General features: G+C 42.6%; 1 protein-coding gene across 1 annotated transcript; it reads right to left on the bottom strand.

The window, feature by feature from the left end:
- Nucleotides 1–1125: 1125 nt before the first annotated feature.
- On the bottom strand, nucleotides 1126–12139 carry LOC118851626 (keratin, type II cytoskeletal 75-like). The gene is made up of 9 exons (XM_036761135.1): nucleotides 11633–12139; nucleotides 10737–10951; nucleotides 8664–8724; nucleotides 8183–8278; nucleotides 6193–6357; nucleotides 5065–5190; nucleotides 4035–4255; nucleotides 2524–2558; nucleotides 1126–1456 (listed from the first exon to the last, which is right to left on the bottom strand). Exons 1-9 carry the CDS (start codon nucleotides 12137–12139, stop codon nucleotides 1206–1208), a joined length of 1677 nt encoding a protein of 558 aa, XP_036617030.1. The 3' UTR covers nucleotides 1126–1205.
- Between the last annotated feature and the right edge of the window lie 295 nt (nucleotides 12140–12434).

The raw sequence follows: 12434 nt of genomic DNA, 5'->3' as shown, positions 1-12434 counted from the left end.
AAGCTGTCTTGGAACAATCTGTCCCTTTGCTGCCTCTCTGGAGTAGAGGGCTGGGCCGCCCTACATCAGCTGTTGTGGAACATATTTTCTGTTTGGGAGGGGAACAGAATCCTGCCCTTAACCTGGAAGGCATCATGAAATGGGAGCAGGGTCTCCCATCTAGGACAATGCCATCTTCAGTGAAAAATGGCAATCAGGAAGATAGAAAGTGTAGAATGAGGAATATGTGAATAAGAGAGAAGATTGACCTTTACACCAATCATTCCCTTTGCCAGAAATAACCCCCCACCACCCCCCTCACCCCCTGCCCTTCTCTGCCCATTCACTTCTCTCTCCTCAACTCAGACACTTATTAGTTGTGGGATCCTGGCCAAGTCACTTAACCTTGTTTGCTTTTTTTTTTTTCTGAACCCTTCTTGTAACCCTTCTGAACCTTTCATGTATTGGAAGAGAAAGTAGGATATCAACTATCTAGTCCGTCCTTGGGCCTTAGAATGAGCAGTCGACCCACACCTTAGTTTCCCTTGGTGCCTTTTACTAACCAAACAGAATCCATGAGCCTATATATGTTATACATGAATTTTAATAGACAATTTCCTGGAAGGCAAAGGAAGGAGTTAATGCCCTCAGGGAGCAGATTATATACACCATAGGATAGGGTGGCCAAAAAAATGACATCGGTTATATCAGCAAGACAGACTGTTCCTAGGGGAGGAACTCATCCGAAAGCATTTATGGAAATGACCTTGGAGAAATGGCATCAGAACTCAAATCCCCCTATCTTCTTACATGTAGAAAAGCCTTAAAGGAATCTTCTGAAGCTGAAATGGGACTTGGACATCCCAGGAATCAGCACTGTTTCTTGCACATAGCAAAGGCTGGTTGAACTGAATAGTCTTGGGAGAGGCTTTGACAGCTGTATCTTGGACAGCAGAGCTAAGTGTCTATGAGTAGGATAAGACTTATCTGAGAGCCAATGGCTAAGCTAGGGGTTGGAGACCTAGGTGTGATTGTGACTCCCAGCTCCTCGGCAGCATCGAAAATATATCAAATGGGTAGATGGATGGCTTGACTAGCTGGCAAGGAAGAGAAAAGAATACCAAAAGACCTAGGCACCTGCAAGTGAAGAGATGATGCCTGAATATGGGCAGTAATACCAAAATCCACAATGAAGTGAAATTGGGAGAGATATTGATGGAGGACATCTAACGCTTGTAACTCTTTCTAGAGGAGGTGGTGGAGACGTACTTAACGCTGGAATTACTGCCACCGCCAAAGCTACCTCCCAGGCCTCGGCCACTGCCAGCACTGAAACCAGTGCTCCCCAGCCCTCTACTCAGGCTGTGCCCACCACTGGTGGTGTAGGAATAGCTGGTACCCCCACCCAAACCCAGGCTGGTGCCGCCAACACCACTGCCACTGCCATAGCCGCTGGAGACAGTAGAGGTGACCACAGCTGCCAAAGGAAAAAGAGATGACCAGAATCAGAATCAGAGGTAGAGTCAGTCCACTCCTTAAGGACATTTGGGCAAGTGTCCAGAGGCCAAGTTGCCTCTTGTTTTAAAAATCCTTGAACCTCACTTTGAGTTCTATGGAAAAAAGATCTAAGCTGGAACTGAATCTTATAGGGTCCAGGCTAAAAGGGAACCTCAGATATTTACTCATCTATTAGCTTGATTCTAGGCTGGAAGGTGTCTACATCAACTAGCCCTAGGCTGAGGCTCCTTGGTGGCACAAAGGATTCCGGAGAAGACGTCTTGGTGCTAAAAGAATCAGTTACTTTAAAAATAATAATTATTTATTATTAAATAATGATATAAATAATATTTATTTTAAATAATTAAAATGATATTATTTTAAAAATAGTAAGTCTATTTAAATAATAGTAGGCATAATAGACATTTAGATAGCACTTTAAATCTTGAAAAGTGCCTTACAAACATTATCTCGCTTGGACCTCATAACAATCCTGTGGGGGTTAGGTCCTAAATGTATTGCTATTTCCATTTTACTGTCAAATAAACTGAGGTTCACATTAAGTGAATTGCCTATGGTCACACAACTGATAAGTGTCAGAGGTATGATTTAAACCTAGGTCTTCTTAACCCCAGATATAGCACTCCTTCCACTATACCATAATCCCTTATGATGGGTAGCATTTATTTAGTATTTTCCCATTTATAAAGCACTTTATAAACAGTTTATTGTATGTGATCTTCACAGCACCTCTAGGGCAAGTGTGGTTAGTCCCATTTTACAGATGACACAACCGAGGTTCATCGTGGTTGGATCAGGGCAGAATCCAAGTCTTTGGATTCCAAAGACAGTATTCTTCCCACCTCTCTGCATGGCACCTACAGCATACTGACTTTTGCAAAACCTCCTAACCTTCAGGGCAGCAACAATATTGCAAAATGAAACCCCTGTGCAAATTAATTAACCGGCTAATAGCCTCCACCACCATCTCTTAGAGTGGTGCAAAGGATTGGAATTTACTGCAATATCAAAAGAGATTATACTCACAGATATTAACTGGTGCAACTCCCTCTCCACTCAACCTGAGAAGAACAAAAGAGAGAAAGGTTATTATCTTGTGTTCAGCAAATGGCAGCCTCCTAGAATGATCCAAATAATAGTAATCACAATTAAAATTATAATAATAATCAAACAATAATTGAAATAATGTGTGGATTGAAGACATAAAAGGAAAGGCTGTGATTTGGGCAATGGAATTTTATTTTCATAAAAACTTGTCAAACATCTCACGGAAAGGATCATTAGTCATATGTTGGCATCAAGGCGGAAGGTAAGACTTCTGGAAACCTGTCACATAAGGAGGGAACTTTTTGTCTTAATAATGAGCTATTGTCGGGTACTTGGCGAATGTTCAGGCTGCTATAATATCTTAGGAGAACCCTCTGAGCAACAACAAAATCTAAAAGTAAATTACAAGCGCTTCCTATATAATGGAGCCCATTATTTCATTTAAAACAAAAACAGCCTATGATTTCTTTGATTATAGGGGAGAATGCTGATAGAGTGCTCAACATATATATATGTATATATAATATATACATATACATACGTATATATTATATATACACACACACATATATACACATGTATATATGTGTGTGTGCGTATATATAAATACATACATATGTGTGTGTGTGTATACATATATATATTATATATATGCTTATTCCTTCCCTCCTCCCTTCCCCTTATCTCTTCCTTCCTCTGGTCACCTCTTCTTATCACTGTTCCTTTGGATGGACTCTGCACATTCACAGAAGGTTGTCCCTTCTGTCTCTATACCTACACTCTCACCAGACTAACTAGGCACACTACAGCTCCCTTTCCTTCTGGAAAACCTGATTTGAGGTGGTTTACACCCTTATTTTAGTAATGGGGGTGGTCCTGTATGAGAGCATTAAGGAGCTCCTATGCATCAGCCTCCATTCAGAGACTAGGGCTTAGAATTCTAGAGTGTCATCACTCCACCATCCCCAGGGACCCACCTAATTTTATTGATGAAGAAACTGAAGCCGAGGATGGGAAAGTGATTTGCCCAATGCCACACAGGTAGCAGTGGCAGGGGCTGAGCTGGAACCCATGTCTCTTGACTTCCATCTCACTGTTCTTTCCATACTTGCTGCCTCCCACATCTGGAAACTTGTCAGACAACCAGGAGAAATTTTTTTTTCCTTTCCCAAGAGCCAGTGATTAGGCCTAAGGTGAGGCCTGGATTCTGTGCCATGTTGCAACCAGGTTTGAAGAGCTAAGAAGAGATCAGCCTGGCATCAAGGACAGAACTCAGCCCCAGCTTTTTCCCTTAGAAGGGACTCAAGGAAATAAAAAACATACTATTGCTATTAGTCACTGACTGGCCTGCATACATGGGTATTCATTCTGTGGCATTTTCCAGAAGGGCTGCAGAGATCTGAATCCTTGGAAACTCTGTTTAGTCACCAGGCATTAGCAGGTGATGTCCAGCCTTCCTTGGGGACAAAGGAGGTTTTAGGTTCTCCTACCTGCATTCTTCTCCTTCCAGCAACTTCCTGTAGGTGGCAATCTCGATATCCAGGGCCAACTTGACATTCATCAGCTCTTGGTACTCCCGAAGCTGACGCGCCATATCTTGTTTAGCTTTCTGCAGGGCATCTTCAAGGTCTACCAGCTTGGCCCGGGCATCCTTGAGAGCCATCTCACCGCGTTGTTCAGCATCAGCGATGGCTGTCTGCAAATTGGCACACTGTGGGGGAGAACAGGGGGCATGTATAATTAAATTTCAGAGCTACAGGAGACCTTTAAAAACAGCAGGCTAAACTCTTTGTTTTGCAGTTGAGGAAATTCACCTAGGGAGGTGAATGACTTAACCAAGATATCAGAACAAGTTAATGGACAAGCTGAGATTGCAATCTGGGTCCCTCATTTCTGAGGCTCACACTCATTTCAGCAGAGCACACTTGTTTATTTTGTTGTGTTTGTCCTTCATTCTTGAAGAGGACCATGACATCAGGGAAATGATGACATAACTTGAAGTTGACTTTGATTTGAGTGAAGGAGGGCTAGTTCACAAAGCCTCTCATGCTTCTTGAATGGAAATCCAATAAGCAGACTAGGATAACTCCAGAAAAAAAACAACATTTTTGCAGGAGCTTATGGGAATATTAAATCTGCTCTTTTTGTGACTTGCCTGTAGAATATAAAATACTCAAAGGCAATTTTTTTTTCCATTTAGTCTAGCAGGTGGTCAATTATTGCTTGTTTTGAATTGAGTCGCATTTGCCCAAAAAAGAAAGACTAAATATGACTTGATACGGTCTCCAATATTTTGGAGATTTTCCCCAGCCCACTTGAGAACCTTGTACAATTCAGGGGGGAGGAGAAACAGTGGCTATGAGTGACTTCTACCCACTCTAGTGTTGTTCTTTAGGGATGACCTGTGGCATGGACAATACCAGCCCTGGAGATCCAGCCCTAGGGGCTACACCGAGGTTCAGTTCGTGCCTATTATTGACCAGTGGGCCAGGGGTTCTTTTGGAGCAGCTAAGACTTTACCTGCTTCTTGGCACTGTCAATCTCAGCTCTCAGCTTCTGGATCACCCGATTCATCTCAGCAATTTCACGCTTGGTGTTGCGGAGGTCATCTCCATGGCGTCCTGCTGTGACCTGAAGTTCCTCATACTAAAGCCATGAGAGAAGTTTGTCACATAAGACACAGTCTTGTCACACAACAGTCAGTTTGTCAGCCAGCATCCCTGCCCTGAGCACTCTTTGTATGAGGAGCTTTGGGGAGGGGGGCATCAATAGGATCATAGGATCATAAATTTAAAGCTAGAAGGGACCAACACTTTCATTTTAGAGTTGAGGAATGGGACACCCAATGTCACACAGGTGGTAAGTAGTAGAACTGAGATTCAAACCCAGATCCTCTCGTTCTACATCCAGCACTCTTTGCTTTGTAGCACACTTTCTCTAAGACTCAGATAAAAATAGAATACACAGCCCTTTCTCCTAGAAATGAGCATAGCCTGTACATAGACACAGAGAGACAAGGTCAGATTCAGGAATGACAAGAAAGCCACAAACACCATTGCTAGAGGAAAAAGTCTAGAAAGGATGGATGTTAGGGAAAGCTCCCATTTTCTCTGGTTATCTCTTCCCAGCTATAACCACTCATTCATCATACGCACTCCCTACTGTTACCCTTTTTTCAAGTGGGCCTTTTAAAAATACACTTGCATTCTTATTGCCTAGCATGGTGTCTGGCACACAGTAGGTGCTTAATAAGTATCTGTTGATTGGTTTATTGATTCACATTTCCGTCCTTTCCTTCCCTTTAACCAGACTTATTAGCAGGCCATAAGCTATGTCCTTATTTCCTCTATGCTTTCACACAGCATGTATGATATAGTGCCCCTACCCATAGCAGTCTAGCTCCCAATAACTTTAAGACAATCTACTGTCATCATGGATAGTTATGTGCTGCTCATATCTGAATTGCAGAACCCAATGAGGATGGCTCATTTGGTTGCCTTTGGTGAGAATATTTTCCAACATTGTCATGGAAGTCAGGGGTCCCAGATTCCAAAGGAGTTAGATTAGTCATCTACGTATTGTGGCTTCATTATTATGGAAGCTGTGAGGGACATGAAGCATTAGAACCCTGAAGCATCTGCTACTCACCTTGGTCTGGTACCAAGACTCTGCCTCTGCCCGGCTGTGATTGGCGATGTCCTCATACTGGGCTTTCACGTCAGCAATGATGCTATCCAGGTCTAGGCGTCGGTTGTTGTCCATAGAAAGCACCACAGAAGTGTCTGAGATGTGAGTTTGCATTTCTTGTGACTCCTGCCAAGCCAGAAAGCCCAAAGTCTTAGCATTTCATAACCAGAAAGGACCTAGAGGTCCTCAAACCTAGTGCAATATTCCCTTTTATAACATTCCTGACAGATGGTCACGCAGTCTTGACTAGAGAATCTAATGACAGATGTTTAAGAATATGTGTTTCTCCTTTCAATTTTAATTTTTTTCAATGAACAAAATTCTGTTTTTCTTTCCTTCCCACCACTCCTTACTTAAAAAAAGAAAGAAAAGAAAATCCTTGTAGCAAATATACAGTCATGCAAATTTCCACATTGACCATGTACAAAAAATATGTCTTATTCTGCATGCCAAGTCAACGACTTTTCTATCAGAAGGTCATCCTTTGAGATTTCTAGTCCAGAGAAAGAACTTATAAATAAAAGTATATATAGAGCAATTGTACATATCTATGCCCATTTGTGTCTAATGGTAGCCATCTCTCAAGTGTGGGGGGGGGAAGAAAAAAATGAAATTTACATGATAACTATTATAAGTTTAAAAGGAATAGTAAGTTGTATGTAATACATTTGAAGCTCCATGTGCAATCATCTTTTTATTATACCATGTTATAGAAATGCTTGTTGTGTTCCATAAATTAAAAATAAAACAAAATTTTAAAAAAAGATTTCTAGTCCCTTCATTGTCTCAAAAATGCTCAGAGAAACTTTCTGGGACATTGGCTAAAATGAGATAGATATAAAGCACTTGATAGTTTAAGGTAATAAATGTCATTCTTATTATTCTTATTATTACAATTATTGTTGTCATTAGGAGGAGATAGACTTCAAACACTCTTGGAATTAAAACAAAAGTGCCCACCGTCCCATTCTTAAGGGTAATTTCCATGTACAGGTCCTGAGATTCACAAGGGAACAGGATTTGCATTAAACTACAGGGATTTCCATATATTCTTGCTTTTACCTACTTTGAAGGTTTTTTCTTCTCAGAAAATGTTCAGGATAAGACTGTCTATGCCCTGCATCTCTTTTCCTGCTTATTCACTCAGGAGCCTAACTACTGAAAGAGGCTTAGAGTGGAACTCTTCCAGAGGCCAGTGACTAGAAGAAGTAGCTAGGATCTGAGTTCTCCAGAATGATGTCCAGTATTCTGACATCTGGGGAATTGTCCTACCTTGAGGGAAAGGTACTTAGAACACGGTCCAGGAGGGGCTCAAGGTATCCTCTCCGGGATGTCTCAAGTACCTGCTTGGAAAGTGCTAGACAATCTGTACTGAGGAGATAATGTTCCCTGGGTATTCATTTGGATTATAGCCTCATTCATTAGGATCTCAGAATCAGAGATTTAGAGCTGGAATGGTCTTAGAAGCCAACTAGTCCAATCTATTTTACATCTGTAGAAAATGGGGCCCAGGAGGCAGCTAGACAGCAAAGTGAGTAGAGCAACAGCCCTGGAGTCAGAGGACCTGAGTACAAATCCGGATTCAGACACTTGACATACTTAATAGCTGTGTGACCTTGGGCAAGTCACTTAACACCAATCAACCTGCCTTTCCCCCTCCAAAAAGAAAAAATAGAAAATGAGGCTCAGAAAGCTGTCCAAGGGACTTAGTATCCAAGGTCGCATACTTAATAAAGGGATAGATAGGCTTTGAACTCAAGTTCCCTGACGTCAGTACTTTTTTCCTGAAGCATGCTCCCTTCTTCTTCTTCATCCCTAGGTAGGAAATATGTGTATATGCATATATTCATAAGCATACATATTATATATATACATATATATAAACAAATTTTTTTCTACCTGGAATATATATGTGTGTGTGTGTGTATGCACACACACGAGTGTTCCTTACCATCTCAAAACACATCTGGAGAAAGTTTATCTCATCTGTCAAGGTGTGAAAGCGAGAATTCAATTCTTTCTTGTTCAAATAGGAAGCATCAACATCCTGAAAAGATACCATTGGATGCTTAGCCACAGGCCTGGGTCCATAACCTCATAGGAATCAGGTGGCAAAGAAAAGAAAGAAGTCAGGCTGCATGCCTAAAGAAAATTCTAAGTGTCCCTTTATAAGGAGTTCCATAGTGTGTGTGTGTGGGGGGGACAGTACAGAGAGCACAATGTGAACACTGGCATCCTTTGAACTGAGAGAGGGGGAGAGTTGATTTAGTATAGCTGTGCCCGACACAATTAGAAGAGTGGGCATCTGGCCAGATGCAAGAGATTACACAATCTGTTGGCTTCCCAAGTATTGAGGGTAGGAAGGGGATCCCTAGAGCTCAAGGAGCAATTTAGGTTTTATTCTTTTTTTAAGATAGGATTCTGACTCTCACCTTTTTCAGGGCCACAAACTCATTCTCAGCAGCAGTGCGTCTGTTAATTTCAGTTTCGTACCTGTTGGAAAAGAGGAGAGATGGTGGACCGACCTGATCTGAAGGTGTTGCGCGTCATTCAGCAGACTGTTACTGTGGGTGAAGGGTCAGCAGGCCTGATAACCAGGTCGTGTCTGCTGCCAGCTTAATCTGAGACTCCAGATGAGTCACATATCCCCTGTTTCTTCCTTTATGAAAGGATTTTCATGGAGCTCGTGGGATTAAAAGCACAGGTGTGATTTCTCATCCTGCTGAAATCTACCCTCCTTGCACAATTTTCACTTTGGATGGTCTCTCCTCTTAGTGCCTGCTGTGTCTGGGGAAGGAATTGGGACTTCCGTTGAGTGTCTGTTAAAGGAACTGAACCAAGGATGCTTAGTGGAGAGAAGACTCATCTGGGAAACAGATTGGACTTCTGCTCAACTTCATATGGCAGCACTGGGAACAATGAAGGAAAAATGTTGAAAGGCAGGTTTCTGTTTGATATAAGGAAAAAAAAACAGTAACAGCTCTCTGAAAGAGTTAGCTTAGGAGTGGGGGAAGGGAGGGACAAGAATGTATTAAGTACCTTCTATGTGCCAGACATTGTGTTAAGCGCTCTACAAACATCGTCTCGTTTGATCTTCAACCTGGTAGTGGATGCTGCTATTGTCCTTATTTTGCAGTTGAGGAAACTGAGGCAAACAGATGAAGTGACTTGCCTAGGGTCCCACAGCTATGAACTATCTGAGACTGAATTTGAACTTGGGTCTTCTTGACCCCAGGATCTACTCCACTACCCAGCTGCTCCTGGAAGAGACTTTCAGAGGTCCTCTAGTCCACCTCCCTATCTTACAGATGAAAAAACTGAGGCCCGGAGAAGTTTCCTTGCCAAAAGCCATACAAATAGTGAGCTCCCTGTTCCTCAGGATTCAAAAAGGCTGGACAGGTACTTGTTGAGGTTGATACAAGGTATTTCTACAGGTCAAACTAGATGGCCTCCTAGATCCCTTTGCCACAGGAAGGAAGACTTGAATATACTGTTGTTATAATGTACTGCGGTTACTAGATACCTTAAAGTAATCCCCCGTGGCCTTTGTAACATAGACAAAACAAAGCTGGCTGGAGACCTCCTTCTCTAAAGAATACACATCCCTCCATGATGTCGTACCACACAGCTGAGTGGCGCAGTGGAGAGCTGGATATGGAGTCTGGAAGATCTGAGTTCAACCCTAGGGTTAGGGTTAGAGTTAGAATCAGGTTAGGCTTAGGGTTAGGGCGAGGGTTAGAGTCAGGTTAGGCTTAGGGTTAGGGCTAGAGTTAGGGTTAGGGTTAGAGTCAGGTTAGGGAGCAGTTTGACCCTGGGGAAGTCACTTTACCTAGTTTCCTCGCCTGGAAAATTGGAGTAATAGGAATACAGTGAGAACAATCTTGTGAAGCACTTTTTCATCTTAAAGCTCTGTATAAATTTTTTTGTTTTGTTATTGTCATACATCAATGTCAGCCATTGCCCTCTCATTGTCTTCTGTGTCCACAAGATTGAGAAGTAGAAAAGAGTTGCTAATTTGAACCCCTGATTTTAGAGTTTAGAGAACTCAATTGTGGAGACAGCAAGTGAGTTTTATAAAGTTCTAAATGTTTCAAGATGTAGAACCAAGATTGTTACCTGCAAGACTCCAAATCTAGCACCCTTCCCACTGTACCTGTGAAAACTCTCTTAATGGTATAACCCATGTTCCACAAAACTTTGAAGCCATGGGCTAAAGTTACAAAATCCACTCATGGATCCCAAAGTCAGAATAAAATGGTGATTAGATTATCTAATATTTTTTAATACTGGTAGTACTAGCAATGCACCTTTCTAGTCATGATTAACAATCAGTGCTGACTAGTAGAAAGGTTGCCCAGAATTGAGCCACCATTGGTGCTGTCCCAAACTTATAGGGATGATCTACTCAAGTCTTTATGGCATCATCTTGTAGCCACATGCCTCTGGTCTCCCCCAGGAGAAAGACAGTGCCCAGTTGGCTGGCTGTAAGCACAGTCTTCACTTACTTGTTCTTATAATCTTCTACAACATCCTGCATGTTCCTCAGATCAGCATCAAGCCTCCCCCTTCCACTTTTTATGGTGTCAAGCTGTCTCTGGAGGTTATAGATGTATCTTTCAAAAAGTGAATCTTTATCCTCCTTCACGGTCTTCACACCCTGCTCCTGGAGCAGTGTCCATTTTGTTTCCAGCACCTTGTTCTGCTGTTCAAGGAACCTTACCTGGAGGACATACAAAGAAGGTTAAGTATAGTGAAGTGAGGGCCGGGAGTGTTTCTATGTGCACTATCCATACAGATGGACAGCTTCCACCTAAAATCTTCATGGAGAAAATGTATTAGTCACAACCCCAGAGAAGATCTTGAAGAAAAACTCCAGAACTTTGGCAGAGCTGGGATGAAAGTACCAATGTGGAACCCAGTGGCTTATGGGAGAAACTGCATTGTTTGGATTCTTTGGGGAAAGTTCAGGTACATCAGTTGAGCTGATTCTCCCCAATGGGCAAAGGTCCTGAAATATTTCTACATTGTGGAAGTTTTCATGCTCTACATACAACAAACACTCCCACCGCCATTCCCATTATCTTGATCATATGATTTTCACCCAGAAATAGTTGAAACCAAGTTCCATAGACTGACTAAATGGTGAGATGGGGTAGTGGGATGGGAAGACAGTGGAGCATTGCCCCAGTAGCATATGAGGCAAGTATATGGTAGGTGCTCCATAACTGTTTATTAAATGAATGAACTTGAATTTTTGTACCTTCCCGAGAAAAGGAAGCAGCATTAGTAGTTATTGAATCAATAGAAGTTTGCTCAGTAGCCAAGTACCATGGGGATACAGCTGGTCATTTTTGTAGCATTCATCCAGCCTTACTGAGTAGAACAAAATCTTGTATCTTACCTTGTCAATAAAGGAGGCAAACTTGTTGTTAAGGGTCTTGATCTGTTCTCGTTCCTCCTTCTTCACCCTCTGAATGGTGGGGTCGATTTGCAGGTTAAGAGGAGCCAGTAGACTCTGGTTCACAGTGACCTCTTGAATACCACCAGGTGGGCAGGCAGGGAATGCAGAACCCCCATAAGCACCCCCAACCCCAGCTCCAAAACCAAGTCCAATTTTAATGCTACTACCAAAGCCATATCCACCCACTCTCTCACCAAATCCACTCCGGAAGCCACTATTGGACCCACTGATGGAGATTCGCTTTGACCCATCCAGATTGTAGAGACTTCGACTGCCAAAGCCAGTCCCCACACTGCTGATCCTCCCTAACCCTCCATGGCCTCCTGATGAACGAACCATGGAGACAGAGCTAAAGCGGGAACGTCCAGCAGTAGGGGTGGTGGCAGAGGCAGCACTGAAGCCCCTTCGGCTCCCTGTCTTAAAGGTGACAGTGGACTGACGAGACATGGTGGGATGAAATAGGATGGCCAAAAGAAATGCTGAGTGTAAAAGTAGAAAGAGAGGAGACACTATGGTTGAGAAGCTGGAGGTCCCCTCAGTTTTTATGGGTGAGTAGAAGGAGGCGGGTTATTGCTAAATGAAGGAGGACTTGCTTATGGCATCCTCTTGGTGTTTGCCAGCACTGAGCTCACAGCCAACTTCTGGTTAGAAATGGTGTAAAACTCATTGGTGCCTTGGCATCCTGCCCTCATGTGGAAATTGACTTCCAGTCTCAACATGATCTGCAGACAAACAAGAGGCA

The sequence above is a fragment of the Trichosurus vulpecula genome, chromosome 5 (genome assembly GCF_011100635.1).
Source record: "Trichosurus vulpecula isolate mTriVul1 chromosome 5, mTriVul1.pri, whole genome shotgun sequence".
Classification (NCBI taxonomy): Eukaryota; Metazoa; Chordata; class Mammalia; order Diprotodontia; family Phalangeridae; genus Trichosurus; species Trichosurus vulpecula.
Note: the sequence above shows the minus strand (reverse complement) of the source record. Positions and strands in the feature narration are given on the sequence as shown.

Coding starts and splice junctions, on each gene's coding strand:
- LOC118851626 (XM_036761135.1), bottom strand. CDS start 12,139: ATGTCTCGTCAGTCCACTGTCACCTTTAAGACAGGGAGCCGAAGGGGC. Junction 5,191..6,192: donor AGTCTTGGTACCAGACCAAG/GTGAGTAGCAGA, acceptor TCATGGCTTTAG/TATGAGGAACTTCAGGTCAC. Junction 2,559..4,034: donor CTGGAAGGAGAAGAATGCAG/GTAGGAGAACCT, acceptor TGTTCTTCTCAG/GTTGAGTGGAGAGGGAGTTG.